The following is a 19,539-nucleotide window of genomic DNA, read 5'->3' on the forward strand; positions in this document are numbered from 1 at the left end:
CAGAATTTTCTCTCAAGGACAGTTCCATTTTCTGGCCTGAGTAGACAGAAAGCATCGTAATGTATAGACTGCAGGATCAGCACTGTTACACCAAAGAGAGGCTGAGCAGATGCTGGAGTAATTTCTGTAGTGGGCAAAGCAGACCAGAAAATGGAGCTTGGTTGTGCTAAAAAAAAAAAATACATGCCAAATCTCAACAAAATCCTTAATAAAACTGGCCTAAAAATATAGGGGAGGTGACATGTTCTGCTCAGGATTGTAAGGTCATTGCTGGGATTTTTTTTTGTTCATTGTGTTCCTTGAACAGGTGACAATCTCTGTGGATGGCATCCTTACCACCACAGGCTACACGCAGGAAGACTACACCATGCTGGGATCAGATGACTTCTTTTATGTGGGAGGAAGCCCCAGTACTGCGGATTTACCCGGCTCTCCAGTAAGCAATAACTTCATGGGCTGCCTCAAAGAGGTAACTGCTTCAAATTAATGATCTTTTCTTGTTTCTGTTGTTTTGCTTTCTCTAAATGGTTACTGTTTTCAGCCTTTCATTATATGCACAATATCCTTCCCTGATGCTGAATTTTATGCTAAAATCGCAAAAGCTCCATAAGGATAAACTCATTCAGCTGGACACAAGGCATTAATCACAGAACTCATAGTCTAATGTTAAGAATCAGACTTCTGGTACCTGATTACAGAAAAAAATACGTGTGATAGCGAAAGAGGTGTCTTCCGTAGGCTGTTAGCCATTTAGGGGGAAGTGATACAATCCTCTAGACACTAAGGCAATATTCATTAACAGGCAAGAAGAAAAGGAAGAGATAAATGGCTGTTGATTGCCAAGCGGCATTTTTGGATGAAAAATACACTCAATCAAAAGCCTTTTGGGATCCTTTCTAGTTCCTGGATTTCACCTATGAATAGCATTAGTTCTCAGTTATCTGGGATTATGCAGAGGAGAAACATGACAAAATTCACATTTGAAGATAGGATAAAATACATAAAATCAGGAGACAAAATGCAACGTGAGGGTTTAATGGAGAAATGATAATAATGCAACATGAATATAAAATACACTGCATTGGTAAGTCCACACAGCAAAGCACTGCCGAACTGATCGATAGAGGTAGATGGCTCATGCTGTGGTATTTTTTAGTGTGTCTTTTCTTTCCTTAGTGGGCTGACCTTCTCCCATAGTTTGTCACAGCCTTGTCACAGCTTTGACGAAATCCACGCTTTGGCAATGGAGACTGGACTACTTTGGGAGCTGCAGGAACCAGTGTAGACTAGTGTTCTAGACTAGACTAGTCTAGACTAGTAGACTAGTGTTCCCTGAAAAGGAAAGACGAAGCTGCAGCCCAAGTCTAAAACTTGGTGTACTGGTAGTTCTAGGGGCATGCTGGGCAGTCAGCATTTGTCTTTTCTGCTAGTTTTCCAAACAGATTTTTTAATGATTGCTGTCATTAATGAAGATGCAGATACTGACATGCCTACGGCATGCTAGGTAAAGCTTGCTAAAAGCAACACTGAAGTTTTTCATCAGTCAGCTTGCTGGCTAAGAGTTCCTAACGTCATAATTCTACAGAAATATTGTTTTTCACCAGATGGGTCTAGTTTTATTTGCATCTGTAAGGACTGTCATAGCACCCAGTTTACATCAACATTTAATATCAAAGGGAAGGCAGAGCTTAGTTTTCATGCAGAAGTCATAGAAATACTGATGCTGAATGGATCTTGTACTGTGTCCAAAACTGCTGTACCGGGGTGCCATCTTATAAAAAAGCTGTAATGTTAGAGCTTGTATGTAATGAGCTAGTGCTTGAATGTGAGCAATCGCCATCAGAGTCTAGAGGTCCTGACTTTGGGATTACCTAAGGAGGTGGTTGTGTGTTAGAAATGAGCATGTAACTTCAATATTACATAGGAAAGAAACTGCCATGCTGAGGAATCGGTCAAGCAGATATCAAATCCTTTTCATATACAGACCCTTGGGCCTGATTTTCATAGACACTGAACACTCTTGTTCGATTGAAAACGAGAGGAGATACAGCTTCTTAGTGTCTCCTTAAGTCAGGATCTTAGCTTTATTTATGGATCCTATGAACAGAACACTTAGGCCATTTTTATGTGTGCTTTAAGGCATGCCAGTGGAGCAGAGAAAGCAACAAGAAAGTCTTCAGCAGTTTTATTATTTATATAATCATTTGTATTCTGTTAGCTTGCATAAGGTGCTAAGAGTGACTTACATGGCCATCCCAGTCTCACAGTGTGAACAAAACCTAAGCAACTACTTAATAATGAGAAGGAATAAAACATAATCACAGTGTGGTTTGTGAACTGCATTTGACTAGGCTGTGATAGAAGATGTGTATGAGGAATTGCCTAGACTTGAAGATAGACTGGTACTTAACAGCAACGCGCTGTTAGTAGCGATAACGTAATGCTTTTAGCTGCCATGAAAATGTGCCCAGAGTGTGTGTTTCCTTGCCTCTGAAGAGAATTTCAATTCACCTAATTCACTAGATGTAAATGTAATTCAAGATTGTAAGAGGGAAACACCTCAAATATGGTATGCTAATACTATGCTGTCAATTAACACTTCCCCCATTTTCAGTCCATGATTCTTCCAGACCTCTTCAGCCCCAGCCTGTTACCTACCAGTGGTGTTACTAGGAAGAATAAAGACAACTGACAGTCGTGCTTTTCCTCAGATCTAGTTTTAGCCAACAGATCTAACAGGAAGCTGCAGTTAACAATGGAAGAGCAGGGCTAGATCCTTGTCAGAATCCTGGAAAAAAAAAATCATAGGTGGAGCCATAACCTTGTTAATATGTACAATGTGCTTATATGCTCAATGTGAGATATACTCAAAACCAGGAGATAGTGATGTTGGTAGTGAGTGTGTCTTTGTTTAGTTCTGAAATTTTATGACCTATCTGTGCAATGCGGTGTAGCGCTGTAGGAGAGAAGCCTGAGCTAGGTTTGATGGCAAGAATGTCCCCAAGGATCAGCATACAGCATTCAGGGGAAGCTAGCTGTAATCTTTGAGCAGGCAAATAATCCTCTCTGCCCTTTTGCAGCTGAGAAGGACCTTTCTGTCTCTCAGGTGCAGCTGACTATAGGACAAGGGGCAACCCTGGCAAGGTAGAAATTTCACATGGTCAAAGAGTATAAACCTCAACTAGACAAACCACTCGTGAAGGTAGTGCTGTTACTTTCAACTGAGTGAGTCCATGTTTCCTCCTCTCACTATGAAGTACAGGCTGCTCTTCTCTTTCTGGTTGCATAGATTCTGTTAAGTTAATAGCATTAATATGCCTACATCATACATCCAAGCGCTGAATGTGTAGTTCCGTTTTTTATTTCATTTTTGCTAGGATTAAAGATATCCCAATATATACTAGTATTGTTTTTATTTTACAGATGTCTGTAGCCACGTCATGCATTGCAGAAAATCTGATGCTGTAATGTGGCACAAAGACTGAAAAACAGGAGTGAAATTTTTTATTTAAAGAGGTGGAATATATAAACAGTGCAGTACATGAACATCAAACATGCACATTAATTAATTTTATTTGCATAGAATCTAAGTCTTTTTGAACCTTCAGTTTTAAAATGAATTATTCTAGAGGAGTTTTGAGGAAAAGGTCATGTATTTTCTACCATGGAGGAAAACAGATTTGCAGTTCAGATGGCGCATCCATAACAAACGGGCAGAGTTGTTTTTTAGTGAGCATCAGGAAAGGAGCGACAGTGCTTGAAAAGTTAGTGAATGAATGAAAAAGGAGAAGCAGTGCCTGAAGGTCAAAATGGAAAAGGATCTATTCATAGTATTTGGAAAACTTCTATATGATTAGAAGCAGGCAAGATAAGCAAGGTAATGCTAACAGCTGTGTTCATGTACTGGAGACGAGGGATGGGAGTCACAGGAAGGAGTTTGGAGATGCAGAGGAAGAGGTTTAAAGTATTCAGGACTGGAAATAGAGAGTGGCCGTATGGGAATTTTAGCTGTTTAGACATACAGGGAAAACCGGATTTTAATTTCTGATAGCTAGGGAAGGGGGAGAAGCGGAATATTTCCTAGAGTCTGCTATGGAGCCAGCCATTCAAACTTAGTTTTCTTGGACCAGTACTTAATACAGATGGAAGTCTTTAGAAAAGCTTAAGGTAGCCACTACGGAACTAATGTGTGGGGGACAATTTATGAAATCTTCACAGTTTTCTGCCAGTGTTTATCAAAGACTCAGTTCTGAAAAATGTTGCCTGTTGCTAACAGCTTGATGGAAGCAATGAGGTTTTCATATGGGCGGAATATGGCAGAAATGATAGCAGGGGTCAGGCACCATCTGGCTATGATGGGGGAAAGCTGTGGAAGCTCAGATCCTCTCTTTCTGCAATTTAACTGCCAGGAGCCAGATTTCTAAATGGTTCATGAGTTTGCCCGGTTGCAGTGCGTCCATCTCCGATGCAGTCTGCAAGCCAGGTCTTTTTTGAGGCATATTTGCATGCATGATATTAATGGTAATATGATTTCTGTTTGGAGAAAAGGTTTTGGGGATAGTATGCCACTCAGGGGAGGAGGTTGAATAGATGGTGCATGTGGAAAAAGAAGTTCTGAAGCCCCTGGAGAGGCAGAAAAACAGCCTGAGTGTGAAGAGGGCAGATGGAGGAAGTTGCATTAAAGAGTCCTTCCATAACAGGAAGGCCAGATAGCCAAAAAGCATTTGGGTGCCTGCTGTCCCATTCCAGCACAGCAGTGTCACAGAGAGGAGACTGTAAGTCAGAAATAATCAGTGGGAGGAATTGCACGGATGCTCTGCTGAGGCGCTTAGAACATGAATGGCATTAATTGCTCACACATACTGGTGCTCTCCACTGCTGCTCCAGCTGCTCCATTGTGTTTGGATCAGTCTGTTTATTTATCCATATTATTTAGTAAATTTAATATTTGAAAAACAAAAGGAGGAGCTAATGGTACTGAATAGAGCCAGATAAAGCATGGCAGAAGGCTGGATATGAATACCCCTTTCAAAATTCTCCATGTTCTTAATCTTCATCTCTTGCTGGTGTTCTGGGCAAGAATATCACAAATAGCCCTGATGCTGATTCTCATTCCTGAACTCCTGCTTCTGGAGGCCTGCCAGCCTTTTTCAGTCCCTCACTCATAGCTACCAGGTGCCTTACTCTTACAGCAGTGAGCCATTATGTGCTGCACCTCTAGCCTGTGCATTTTGTGTGTCATACATCATGTCTCCCCGTGCATCCACAGAGCAACCAGCAAAACAAGGCATTGATAATGTACATTATACTTCTTTCTTTGCCTATACATGCACAGCACCCAATAACCATAAATGATAGGATGAGCTCAGTGTTTTTCTGAGAAATAATTACTAGAGGGAAACTTATCCCTTACACAAGTGTAGGAGAAAATCTATACATCACTTATGTCAAACTAGGCATAAATGAGTGATGCATGGTCCCAATACTAACATTTAACACAATGGTGAATGTCGACCCCTAAGGATAAGGTACTTAATTTGGTTGATTTTTAGTAGTGACTTACTTTTGTGAATTGTTTGCCAAGGATGGGAGAAAAATAGATTTGTTGTGTGGCTCAAAGGCAAGGCAGCCATTCCAATGGAGAAAATTGGCAGAGGATTCAGCTCACAGAGGACTTATCTGTGAAGTGGGGAGCAAGAAAGAGATAGAATGTAGATTGCTATATGATATCTACGAGTCACAGGCAATTGAAGGCCAGAGATGAGCTCTGTTGATGCTGATGAAGCAGGAGAGAAGAAGGCATCCTGTGACCCTGTGCCACATGCTCTGGATATCCCTGCTGGAGCAGGGAAATTGGACTGGGTGATCTCGAGAGGTCCCTTCCAACCTCAACCATTCTGTGATTCTGTGATACAGTAACATAGTTCTAATACTTCACAGTTAATTCATGAGTGAATTTAGGCATGGAAAAACAAAAGCAATTCCTGTAGTTTCTGAACTCCTTTAATACTATTTTGAGAATGTTTCCCAACATGTTAAACACAAAGGAAGTGGAATATCTTATCCTCAGAAGTACCGAGGATTTGCAGAAAAAATCAGATGAAAATGTCAATCAGTTTCAGACATTTTGATGAAAATGTGGCAAATATCTTGGAATATATTTACATAGTGTCATAAATCATGATCCTTGTGAAGGGCAAGGATCTCTTATACAATCTCCGGTTGTATAAGAAGTTGATGCACTGCAGCCCTGTACTTAGGGAAATGATGTCCTTGCAGTTTTGGATTCAGTTACAATCTAAAATTCTGTGGGATCTGGCAGGCTGTTTGCTGAAGTACATGTCTGTCTGTCCTTCCCTGAGGATCATATATCACGTTCTCATGTTTTGGCACATTTTGGTTATAAGGTAAAGATTAATGGCCTGGCACGGAGTAACTGAACTCCATATTTTTGTTAGATGTATTAGTGTGCTGCAAGTGCTGCCGCTTTACCTTAGCTAGCAGGTTATACAAAGCCCTTATGCCCCACACAGCTTAGGCCTTGTCTACAGAGGAGAAGTTTCTACTGTCACGATTGCATTACCTCTATGGATGACCCAGAAGAGAGCTGCTGTCAGCTCATCTTTCTTGTCGCCATACCGACACTTTTGCTGGCGTAATGATATTGAATAAGGCTTTGCTGCAAAACATAAACTAGCCTTAATTATTGTTCACTCTATTTCATGACATGTTTCTGACCAAATACAAAGCGGAAGAGTATTGATGACGTAGCATAATTCCACCCAAAGAATTCACTCAACCACACAAAAACAGTCTTGTTTCAGTATTTCATAGCTTTTATACTAAACAACACTTCAGAGTGAAAAAGTAAGGGGCAGGAAGGGGAAGAGAGTAATTAGGTAAAGGTAAAGCGGATACTTACTCTGTTGTAAATGAGACAAGATGCATGAAATCAGACTTGGCAAGAGCTGTAAAGAAGCCTCCTGCACCATCAGCAGTCCATTCAGAGCAGATGTGGACACTAGAGTAGCAATGGGAACAAAGAGGAGGTAGATGAAGCTACAGCGAGCAGCATTAGGCAGGACAGCAGTTTGAAATTGTCTCATGAAATCAGGCCTTATGAAAGAATTGGAGAAAGAAAATCAAGAGACAGAATTATTTTGTACTTACTAAGCCATGAGAGAAAGGAGCCAAAGTTTCAGCTGACTTTGGTACAGGAAATAGAGGATGTGTTAGTTTAGCATTTATGTAATGAAAAACTATTTTTTAATGATATATAAAAAAAGTTCTAAAACCAATATATCAAAAATTATTAAAATATGTCAAGAATCATTTGATATATATAGCAAAGGCTCTAGAACGCAACAATTACAGAGACCGCGGAAGTTCAAACTGCTGTTTTTATAGCCTTGTTCACAAATTAAACACAGGTTTGAGTGAAGATCATACTTATTACAACAGTGTTTTGTTCTGTAGAGCTCTTACCATAGGCAGATAGTAGCTCACAGGCATTCTAGGTTAGTCCCGGAACATACATCTCTTGCAAGATTAATTTAAAATGTAATTCATATGGCAGCAGTTCAGTTGGATTAAATTCCTAGGGGTAATACACTCTAAGAAAAGTCAGCAAAAGCAACTGATCACCACAGTGATTGCCTACATACTGAATACACATGTATATATTTGGAGTGGACGTTTTAGAACACTGATGGACAAACACAGGTACCACAGACACTGAAACCTCCTGTGCAAGGAATAAGAGCTGTCTTTTTCTCGTGGCGGTGGGACCCCTGTACTACCCCCACCACTAGTCTCATGAGCGAAAGATGATTCATGGAGCTAGAGCAAAGTGTGATCTAGGCCAGTCTACCTCACTGTCAACACTGGGATGGCACCTAAAGAGGAAAATGGAGAGAGAAGGGGTTGCCACTGTTGGGCACTGCGGCCAGCAGGCTGACGTGTGCCACCACTAGCGGAGCATTCCGCTGGTGTCCCGGGTGAGCAGTTCCCATGGGAATGTCAGCCCTCGTGCTCCAGTCATCTGTGCGTGTTTTGCAGCAGGAACAGGCTTTTATTTCCTTCGTTAAACATTTAAAAACAACTGAGCTTCTGTACCTGTAAGGGTTGCACTGTGTGCTCTTGTTAGCAAAATGAATATTTGCAGGTGTAAAACTGTGTTTGTATATGCAAATTTAGACACTGCAACTGGAATTGGAGCTTGCTTCATATATACAAATTTGGAAAATGCAATGAGTATTGGAGCTATACAGCCTTTACTTTGAGAGTGAGAAAGGTAATTGGCAACCTAGGCCCTGAGGAATGGAGACAAAAAGCAAGAATCCCCATGCTCTTGTGAGCTTTTTTTCCACCTCTACCTTAGATAAACAAACAAAGACGGGATATGAAGTACTGGTATACAAACACAGCAGAGACTGGAGTTGTCGCTGAAACACCAGGGCTCCTCACGGAGGTCACAGTGACAAAGATTCCTGGTTGTCTTTTTCTTATCTTTAGATAACTGTATTCCCCCACCCCATTTTCTTTCAATGAAAGTAGCTATGCTTCTTTTGAATTCTGCTTCCAACTTAATCCCATTGCAGTCTAACCTTGTGGCCATTGAAATGTCTTTAGCTGCCTTGGTAATTACTTTTTCTCTTCTCTTCTCTCCCCCCCCCCCCACCATTTTTTCTGCTGTTTTCCACTACAAAGTTGCCTAGCAGTGAATATGATACTCTAGCTAGGCCTAGGCTTTCAGGTAGGTTGTGATCATTCAGATATGATGACCTTGATTTTAGAGCTTCCATTAATGTTTTTCTGGAAGTAGTGGCCACTTTTTCACTTGACCAGAGCCGTCACTGTTGGAACAGCAGCCACTAAATACATACACTAAATACAATTGCACGAGCCAGCAGGCTCTGCTATTGCCAAGCACAGCTATTGCACAGCTGCTGCTAGGAAGTCTGTGGGTACTGTGAGAGGTGGGGATAGACTGAGCTGCTGCTGCACACCGCACAAAGCCAGGCTATTGCAGCAGCCAGCACGGGAGGCGAGGAGGGATGAGGTTTGAACGTTGAGTGGCTCTGCCCTCTCCCAGCTCCTCCACTCCGGTAGCCGTGAGCCAGCTTGCTGTCAAGTGCAAGGAGGACAGGATTCCACTAACTGGGAGCATTTGTTACTCAATTTGCTTGGAAAGGGCAGTGGGCTGGATCTGTTATGTCCAGTTGGGCTACCTTGAGCTAAGTTTTATAGACTGAATGGAGAAAGGGCTGTTTATATTAGCTGTTGATGTGACTCAGAGTGGTTTATTTTTATTTTTTTTTACTACTCTGCTGAACAGGGTCTGCTCTCTGATTTCTCCCTTTGTTTTTTTCTGTTTTTTTTGCCACTGCTGCTCTCTGCATCTCTACTGCGAAGATCGTGTAGGGTGTGGGACTATTCTCTCTCCCTTCTTCAAATTTCGTTCATTCAAACTGCACTACCTAAATTCATTTAGTTGAAAATTAACATCGATGCATCTATGTCCTTAAGCGGATCAGTGGGCGTTATATATATATTTTTTATATATATTATATATATATATATATATAAAAGCTCTGAAATGCTTGTAACAAAGGTTTATACTCTTCAAGACATAGTTATGTGTTAGAGCTGGTGCAGCCAGAGCCCAAGCATCAGTTAGGGTTTTTCTTCCCACCTCTTTTTGCAGCTATGAAGATGGAGACGTAGCAGCACAACAAGCACATCACATCCCAAGCTGGGATTATGGTAACAAGTCTTAAAGAGACGTCAGGAGGGTTGCTCTGTTGCACAGTGTGGCTACTGGTACTTCACACTGCCAGGAGGGAGAAAACAAATCCTCCCACTTTGTAAGCCCAGATCTTAGCGTTTGAGCCAAGGGAGAGCGTTAGTTACCTGTCACTGGTGTGGGGCTGGTGCCACACAGCAGAGCAGAGATGCTGCATGCAGGAAAGCAGCCATACATCGTGTGCTGGTTGCCAGACTCCCCCGGCCAGAGTGGAAGTGACTGGGAAGCTGTATCTCCCTTCTGACACCTCTGAGAAGTAGCTGTGAGTCTGCTCTGTGACACAGCAGCGCTGGATGCCAGCAGAGTCCTCTCACTGTGTCAGCATTAGCAAGCAGAAGGGAGGACACGGAGATTTGGAAAAGGTGACAGAGATGAAAAATGGCATTTAGAAATGGGGCTTGAGAATGGCATAATCATTCCCATTAAAACTATGCCTTCCTTTCCGATTATTAGCTGTTTTAAGTGGAATGGGTTTTGCATTGAGAACAAGTCTCTGAACAGATGATTAATGGTTTAATCTGTAATAACTTCACATTTGATAGAACCCTGCTAGGAGTCCGCATCTGGTGAGCCAAGCTATTTAAAGCTGTGTTAATTCTGTTAATTGCTCTACGTTTATTTGGATTGCTGACACCTGCGGGCTTTAGGATAATGTTGGGGGTGGAGGGTTGGGGGGATGTTCTCTCCCTCTTTCTAGCTGAGGGAAACAGAGACAACCGTTTCCTCAGCTAGGAACTGCAACGGTAGATCTTGGCAGAACATCCTGGCTGGGTTGCTTGTCCTTTCGATTTCCCTCTTTTGCTACAGCTGAATGCAGTGGGATGTGGCCTTGACTGGGGCAGGAGGTAAGCAGCTGATCAGCCTTTGATGCACTTGCTATTACTGGTTGGTAGCAGCACCAGGAAAGGAAGCCAGTGATTTTTAGAAGGCTGGTCAGGTCCATGACATTTTGTTCTGCTTCTCAGCTCCTGCCAGCATTTGTTTTGAGTTTGTCTTTGGTTGCGAGCTGCTCCAATAGGTTGCAAGCCCAGAACAGATGTGAAGATAAGTGTGCTGTTGATCTCTGAACTTCTATCAGAGAAGATTCAGGAGTGAAATTTAGAATGCTGTGAGTAAAACACCTCAGTGAAGTGCTGGGAAGGCACTGCAGACATTGTCACGTTTGTTGCTGGATTGAACAAACCACTGGAACGCTCCAATGAAGTCCTGAATAGGAATATCAAACTCTTTCCCCACTCTGTCTGCTCTGTGTCTGAGAAGAGTCTCATATAAAGCGTGAGGGCAGCAAAATGGAGAAATGGAGGGCCTCACTTGTGCCGATAGTTGCTGTCTTAAAAATGTAGCAGATGCTGAAAACCTTGGTTCTTGGAGGCTTCTAGATAATATTAGCTCAGTGCAGTGATTGTTTGGGTGGTAGGAGTGGAGGTTGATGTTTTGATTTATGTAGGTGTCATTTGTCTTTTACATCTCTGATATGGGTTTCAGTTTAGAGTTCAGCTTTTGCAGTGTTCCCAACAAATCAGATGACAGGATGAAAAAAATCTGTTCACACTCTCTGTTAGTTATTTTACAGCTGTCCTCATGCTCACGTTTTTTGTTAAGATGACCAGTCAGACGTTAGGGTGAGATCTGTCCTGCTGATAGGGTCACTGTTGGTTTTCTATACTTATCCTCCAACACACTTTTAGCCTCCCAAAAGAGATTACTGCAGAAAGGATGGGCTTTTGAATTCCCACTCTCTGAAGGTGTGAAGAGCTGTAAAGAAAACAACGAGTGTTACAGGTGAAAGGCTTGCTCAGAGTGTGTCAGGTTGTGATCTTTGTGACCTGCTGCTTCCTAAAGGACAAGTTCTCTCAGATGGCAGTTGTACCTGGGAAAATATAGTTTATTCTATCCAGGAAGTGGTTGCACAATACTGCAGTTGGTTGCAAGAGAAGCTCAGGATAAGTATATGCTGTTCTTACATTTAAGAATGTGCTCTTCCTCTGCTGCTTCAGTGTTCAGTTAACTGTACAAGCTGTCAGCAAAGCACTTTCCTCCACTTACCCAGTATGTTTTCTAGGGCTGGCTTGTCCTGAAGCCATTTCGTTCTGAGAAGAGCATTAAATATCTTTTACCCAAGCCTGGTACTCCTAATTCTCTCTCCTTGAGATGCAGCATTGTCACTTTCTCTCCTTTCTTCTTCATTTTTTAAAATATATATTTCTAGTATAGTCCCTTAATTAGCATATGCATAGCTCTTGTGACTCCAGGCTAGTTTTCCTGTTTACAGCCTCTGTGACACTTTGTGTTAGAACTTCACAAATCATATATCACAGGAGAAATTAATTATGCATATAACTTATTAGGTTAATAACTTTCATCTCATTGTGAACTTTTTATAAAGTCTATACATTACACATTAATAATTGAGGTGACAGCTTTGACATTGACTGCATTTCCTACATCACTGCTTTCCCTTCTTATGGGTTTTGGGTCTGTGTGGAACCCAGCTGTGCTTTCTTATAATTTCAGTTCTCTTTCTGTTTCCTCATTTCTTCGGGAGGCTGGATTTGCCAGCGCATCCAGCAGAGGAGGGCAAATAAGTCGTGTTGTCCTTTTTGCCTCATACTAACCAATTTTCCTGTGGTTTCACAGCTTGAACTTAGGAAGTACTTAGCTTATATGAGGAGATTTTTTAAGTGAGAAGTAGATAAGCTTTGATAATGGTGCCAAGCACTTATTCCTATTATTTGCCTTGTGTTTTCAGTGGACAAAACAAACCAGGAGCTTGCTTGGATTATGGAAGGAATAAGTAAGTGAGTAGACAAGAGGGTTTTAGCAGATGTAGTCATTTCCAAAGGTTTTTAGTGAGTTTCCTCATCAAAAGGCTCTTCAAGAAGTAAAACAGCAAGGGGCAAAAGAGGAAGGTCTTTTCACAGATGAAAAGCTGGTTGGAAGGTAAGAAACAGAATGTAGGAATTAAATGGTCAATTTTTGCATGGGAAGGCTCAGCAGGGGAGAGCTGTGGGATTCATGCTGACGCTTGCAGATTCTTTAGTGGAATTATAAATGGAGAGGGACGTGGGAGGTGAAGGAATACGTTTTGCTGTGAATATGAGCATACTCAGGTGAAGACTGCAGAACTGCAGAAAAGGACCTAGTAATGCAGAATGACTGGATAAGAAAATGACGTATTAAATGTACATGAATGCAAAGTGAGATGTATATAGATTGAGAGGGAGAGAAAAACAATTTCCATTTTCTATATGCAGCGGTGGGCTTTGAATTGATTCTGATTTTTAAGTAAAAATAATTTGAAAATATTCGCTCCATGTTCAATATTGATGGAATTAGCATGTCTAATGTTAGAAATTATTAAGAAAAGAATAGAGAAATAGTGCAGAGAATATTATGTCATTTGGTAAAACTGTTTTGTGACCTCATTTGAATGCCAATTGTCGTTCTGACCTTTTTATCTCAAAAAGATATTCTAAAATCAGAGATCACAAAAGGGCAGCAAGGATCATCAAAGGGCAGGAGAAAGTTGTGTACAAGGAATGGCCAAGCAGACTACTGTTCCTTTTTCCAGAACTGACTAAGAAAGGGTACAACAGGGGAGCATAAACTAACAAGTGAGCTGGGAAAGGGTTAAAAGGGAACTGCTGTTCATTTCTTTTAAAAGACATGGAGTAGATGGCATGAAAGGATAAAGGCAAGGCCAGGTTCAGAGCAAACACAAGGAAAGATATAATGCATTTAAGCCATCGGATTTCTTGCCGGGCAATGTTACTCTGGACAAACTCACAGAAGAAAAATCCATGGTGGTCTGTGAAATAGAAGGACATCACATCTCCTGCCTATGAACTCTCTGAACCCCAAATTGCTGGGGACTGGGATCCAGTTTCCAGGGAGCATCACTACACACCTGCTCTGATAGATTCTTCTCTGGGCATTTAAGGAGGCTAGCGTGAGAGAAAGGATGCTGATATGACCCAGTAAGGAGGTCTTTAAATATTTTTTTCTAAAGCTACACCATTTCTAGGCTCCCTGTAGTGTTTTCAAGTAGGTACTGCATTCACTTTGCCTTTCTCTATTCGATCTGTCTTAACTGTGATGCCCAGAGCCACCAAGCATCCATGACATGTTTATCGCCTTCATTGCAAGAACCGCTCAGCAAGTCAGTGTACGTGGAGGCTTGCAGGCAGGTGAGAGGAGAGCAGCTGAAAGCAGGGTGTAAGGAGCCAATTTGGTATAAGGCCTGACGTGTAGGCTTGGCTAAAATTAAGCAGGAGCTTGTAGATGTGGAAGGGATGTAGATCTACAGATATAGGAGAGGCTGGAGAGGAGAAGGATTTAGAGAAGGTTGGAGTGACACATATTGATCAGAGGTGTAATGATACCCATTTACATGAAAGTAAATGTCAGTGTGAGAGCCAGTCGGGCTGCATTTGAGGAAGTTGCTTTATCTGAAATGAGCAACAAGAAGAACTGGATGAATATTGGTTTGAAATGAAATCTTGGAGAGAAACGAACGATAGGTTGTTCTGGCTCCCTTGTCTGCTTGTAATTATTAACGCCCTGATAGCAGTGGATCCAAAATGAGGATGTTAACAAGTAGTGCTGTAAAACTGCCTCTAACCAGCTTTCCAAAAATGCTTGTGTTTCAGTACTTTTTGAGCTTCTCTGTACGGAATTTAGGAATTAAAAGGCTTGGGGGGAGTTAGAGCTACAGTAACGAAATCTGTCCATGTAAGTGTCAGCTGTAGTAGCAGCACAAATAGCTCCCACGCTTGGGCTCGGGAATCTCCGAGCCAGGAGTAATGCCTTTGTTGTGGCTATGTGTGTTTTTTCTCCTGGGGCTGTAACAGCTTAAGGAACCATTACAGACAGTTACTGCTGCCAAACTGGGCCCCTCTGCTAAGAGTGCAAAATATCTGCGTGGGGTTGTCCTTTTTCTGGAAACTTAAAAGCCAAGGATCATTTTTTACTGCCTCAGAAAGGTGGACTGGTGCTGTGTAAAAAAGAGATGAAAAGAGACTACCCTACTGGGATAAACTTTAGAGAATCGCAGTTTTAGATATAGGAAACATCCTCCAGGTCACCTTGCCCATCGTTGCCTGCCAGGGCTGCTATTGTTCCCTTCACAGCATTAACTCGGAAACGTTTCTACAAAGAGCTGTTCACCATAGGGCTGCACTTGTCATTTTCTGTACTCTACTTGTTAAAGATGTTTGAAGGACAAATGAGGCTTCTCCTCACAACTGGGATTCTTTGCAATTTGGGTATTGGGGATGATGCCAAAAAAAAAATCAAATATTATTATTAGGAAATGTGTAAGTTCTTCCCCCTTCACTTTCCAATTAGCACTATTTAGTTTATTAGTTACATAAGTTTAGGTTATTAGTTACATTAGTTACCCTGTGCCAGGTGCTCAAGGTGACCCTGCGTGAGCAGGGGGGTTGGACTCGATGACCTCTGAGGTCCCTTCCAACCTTCGGCATTCTATGATTCTATGTTCAATGAAGAGACCACAAAAACTGTTCTGTTGGATTTGTTTGACAGACAAGTGGCAGGGTGAGGAGTAGAAAGCAGTAGTCAGAACTCCTGATCTCCTGCTAAACTCAGCAGGACACAGATGCCAACCAGCCCCAGCACATTGACAGTCTCCTGTCCTGGTCTCGCTGGAGTGATCTGCAGCACACAGGGGTTTCACTAAGTCAGAGGCTTTTAAGACCTACGGGAGCCGTCCTGGTCTGCCAGCACTGCCTTCTCCCTGTTTATGCAGAGCGTCAGAGCATAGATCAGGAAATACAAAGTTTTAACTTCAGCTGCTTCCCCTACATTAAATGTAATAATTTTGGCTGTCTTCGAGAGTCATCTTAGGCCTCTTCTTGATTTCAAGGCACTAAGAGACAGAATCAGATGCTTTCCTTGGTAAGGTTGTACAAATGTTTAATCACCTCCTGCTTTTGAAAGAAATAGGGCCTTATATTTGTTTGGAATTTGTCTGACAATAGCTGCCAAGCGTTGGTTCTTGTGATGCAGTTTAGTACAGGAACAACAATGCTTTGGGAATATGGTGTTTGTAAGAAAAGACAGACCATTAGGGTTAAACATATTATTTCAGTGCTTATTTCATCAGTGCTACATGCAGAAGTAATGTCACATCCCTGTAACTGTCTGTCCTGATCTTATATGCTGAGCTCAAGTTGGCATTTTTGGCCGCTTTGGTGAAACTCAGGCTCTCTCCTCTGAAACTGCCGCTTTTTTTTTTTTTTTTCCTCTCTCCTCCAAAGTCACAGCTTTGCAGGTTACTGCTTACCCCCATCTTCTTCTTGGTTATGCAATAGAGGCCTATTTTATGTGTTCATAAATATTTGGATTTGATTTATTTAAAAAAATGTTTTGGTTGAAAGGGCCTGGATTATCATACTGTATGGGTTGCACTATATGACCGTGCTGTCTTTGAAGTTATTTAGCATTCTGCCAAATTTAGTATTATCTTGAAGTATTAGCTTGCAGTATAATTGATTAGCTTCTAGGTAATTGGTAAAATGTTAAATATTTATGCACCAAGTATGGATCTTTAGTGCAATAGAAAAACTTCTTTCTAATAAGAATTCCCTAATGGCAACCACTTTTTTGAGTTCTGTCAGTTGAGGTCTATCTATCTATCTAATATTATGTTCTGTTTTGTTCTTGTATAGTATTAATTTAAGAAGAACTGTCTTGTGGTATTCAGTCAAATACCTTAAAAAAAAATCTGTTTCATCTATGCTCTTACCATTGTCATTCAAATAATATATGTAATAATAATGGCTGAAACTTTTTTTTTTTTAATACAGGAAGATCTAATGACATTAAGTATTGTATTCCTATCCTTTAATGTTTTAGTTAAGCAGTTAGGGTAGAAGCTCTTGTGATATTTCCTCCAGGGTTGATGTTGCTTGCAGGGTAAATCCTTCTATAGTTACACGTCTGTCCTGGTTTTTAAATCATTAACTCAACATTAACATTCTTTTATTCTTCTATTATCTTTCTGTTATTCCAAGATTAAAAATAAATCTCAGTGGATCAGAAATCTCCTCATCCTTCTAAGACTCTTTGGAGCAAGTGACCCATGTCTGTGAAATTAAAAATAAAACATTTATTCCTGGTAGCTGATGAACATCCTCCTTTGTTCTCATAGACTGCAAATATTTTGTCATCCTCTTGTGATATGAGCGCTTATGTTCTTCATGTATTCATGTATCATGTATTTATATTTGACAAAACACAAATGTTTGCATACTTTTTTGTCTCCTAAATTAGAGACATCTACTGACAGAAAACTTCTTGTATGTAGATTCCTGTAGCAAGCTGGTTTGGGTCAGCTCTTAACCTTCCTTTTGATTAAATAGGTGGAATTCATTAGATAGCGTTTGACATAGTATAAGTCTTTAAGACTTGAAATCATTGCAGTAATTTTCTGCACTTTTCAGTTTTTCTTAACATCCCTTTTAAAAACATAGGCAAGATGACAGGCCCCCAATATGATCAGTGTTTTCACGACTACTGTACATGGAAGCAATTTTTTTTCTCAGTGCATTCTTGATAGTCCCCTGCCTACACACAGAAGAATCTTGTTAGCCCTCTTAGTAGCTGCTTTACAAAGCACTTCATTCCCAATTGGTTATGCACCGAGACATGCAAGCTCTTTTCGAGTCACTATTTACAAGGTTTGGATACGGTTCCCATTGTGAGAGAGTGACTTAGTCTTTGATCCTAAATCTGTAATCTTGTGTTGAGCTGTACTGAAAAGAGAATGTATCTGGCTGTATATGCGTCTATGCACATCACAGTCATAACTAAACTGAATTTTAGGTTTCAGTTTAGATTTATTCAGCCATGCTAGGTGTGAAACTTTGGGCAGTGATACTTTCCCAAGTGTGCTGCCTCAGTCTGGCTCCTGGAAGGCTTTCATAGTGAAACATCTTCCAGAGAATCAGAAGCAGGGGTTAAAGCAATGCGTGCTTGTATTCAATTTCCTCTTGCTGCTTCTTTTTCTTGTAAGGTATCCTAGAACATTGGAATAAAACAACTTAAATCCCTATGTTTTTAGGCAGCACAGCATATTCTTTATGCTTCTCAGAAAAATCCTGACCAGTGAAGACCAGTGTCTTCAGCATTTAACAATCTTCAGTGCTGTGTTCCTTCATAACGATCTTCAATCTTATGTTCAGCTTGGTAAGACACGTTTTGTTTTGAAGACTGACCTGTGCCTCTTAGAGCTCTTACAGGAATATGCAGGCAAACTGTGCCAGATCTCATTAACATAGGTTAATTTTTTTCCTCTTTCTTCAAGGTAATTTACGTATTTAACGTTCTGAGATTTGATCCTTCACAAGCAGAAAGGATGTGACTTATTATTGTCTATTGTCATGGATGAGATGACTGGTTTTTAGCACTGTGTAGAAATAACAGATCTCTGTGGCTTTGTGAGGGCTGACAGGCTTCATGAGGATCTCAGAAAGCCCTTTGTAGCCCAGCTTTCCTTTTGCAAGCTGTTGGGAAATAATTCTTACTATTATCTGGAGGACTTTTTCAAGTGTTTTTTTTTTTGTTTTGTTTTTTTTTTCTCTCCTTCCTACAGTTTTCCTATCTTTTCCTTCAGAAAAGAGTGCTCTTGCTCTATGGCAGCAGTGCTCAGGCTGAGCTGATTCCCCTCGTGTGTTATTCCCCAGGAGTAAACTGGACTTAGCTCCCTGCACAGAATATCCAGAGCGAAGCAAGTGATTAATGTGATGTGTCACTAGCAGAGCAGATGTGCCCTGACAGGGCTGCGGCACTCTTTGCTTGTGCTCTTTTCATACTGTGCCCTGAGAGGCCTGAAACGTGGGGCTGGGAAATCAGCCTTGTCCATGAGGGTTGCTCTGACGGCCACAATAGCAGGTTGGAGGAAACGGTCACGTTGCTGTCACACGTTGTTGATCTTGGTTGCTGCTGCGCTGGACTCTTGCTCTGCACTGTGGACCACAGCTATGGCTGGAGCAGCTGGTTGGCTTCTGAATGAATTTTGGGTTTGGTGTGTTCAGGAGAAAGTTTAGGACAGAGATGTAAAAGAGCACCTGGTTCTCTTTTCTCAGTAGGGTTAGAAGATAACAGGTTGTTTTGTCTTGATGGCACGATGTCTTTCCTTTCTATATGAGCAGTATTGAGGCAAATATTTAGCTCATTAACTCTGCATTTCCACTTGGCAAATAGCCCCATGTAGAGCAGTGTTTAGGGAACCCTGACTAATTTTGCCATGCCTTGGAATCTGAACAGAGGTGAGCACTGGGGGCCTAGAGAGATGCAAGTACTTTCAGGTTTTTGTACAGGCACAAAAGAGAAGGGTGAAGAAGGGGTTTTAAAAAATTTTCGGTCTAGATGGATGGACACAGGTCCTCGTCCTTCCCAGTCCTTCTACGTGTGTGTTGTTCACTATACTGGCAACCTGAGAGGTGATGCCAGCCACGGGATAGCTGCGACCAACCTGCTGCCTCTTCTTCATCAGACCCGCGGTATCTTGGCTTGCTCCTTGGAGGAGAGTCCAAGGTGTGTTGGCCAAGGCTGGCACGGAGAGAAGGAGATGCCAGGGCTCCCGGGGGCTGTACATGGAGCTGAGGGAGGGAGATGGGTGCTGGGGAGATGGATGCTGGGCTTCCCCACCCCCATTGGCATCCTGCTACAGGCAGTGCCTTCGTTGTAAGCACGTGGACTGAGTCCCCAGA

General features: G+C 41.6%; 1 protein-coding gene across 1 annotated transcript in view; it reads left to right on the forward strand.

Annotated features, from left to right (window-relative positions):
- Positions 1 to 19,539, forward strand: part of NRXN3 (neurexin 3) — an 826,423-nt gene that overhangs the window by 184,899 nt on the left and 621,985 nt on the right. The window contains exon 6 of the mRNA XM_026048287.1: positions 308 to 469. Coding sequence (XP_025904072.1) covers positions 308 to 469 — 162 coding nt within the window. The remainder of the gene's footprint in view (positions 1 to 307; positions 470 to 19,539) is intronic.

Source organism: Nothoprocta perdicaria, unplaced genomic scaffold (genome assembly GCF_003342845.1).
Source record: "Nothoprocta perdicaria isolate Ctin4 unplaced genomic scaffold, notPer1 scaffold_53, whole genome shotgun sequence".
Classification (NCBI taxonomy): Eukaryota; Metazoa; Chordata; class Aves; order Tinamiformes; family Tinamidae; genus Nothoprocta; species Nothoprocta perdicaria.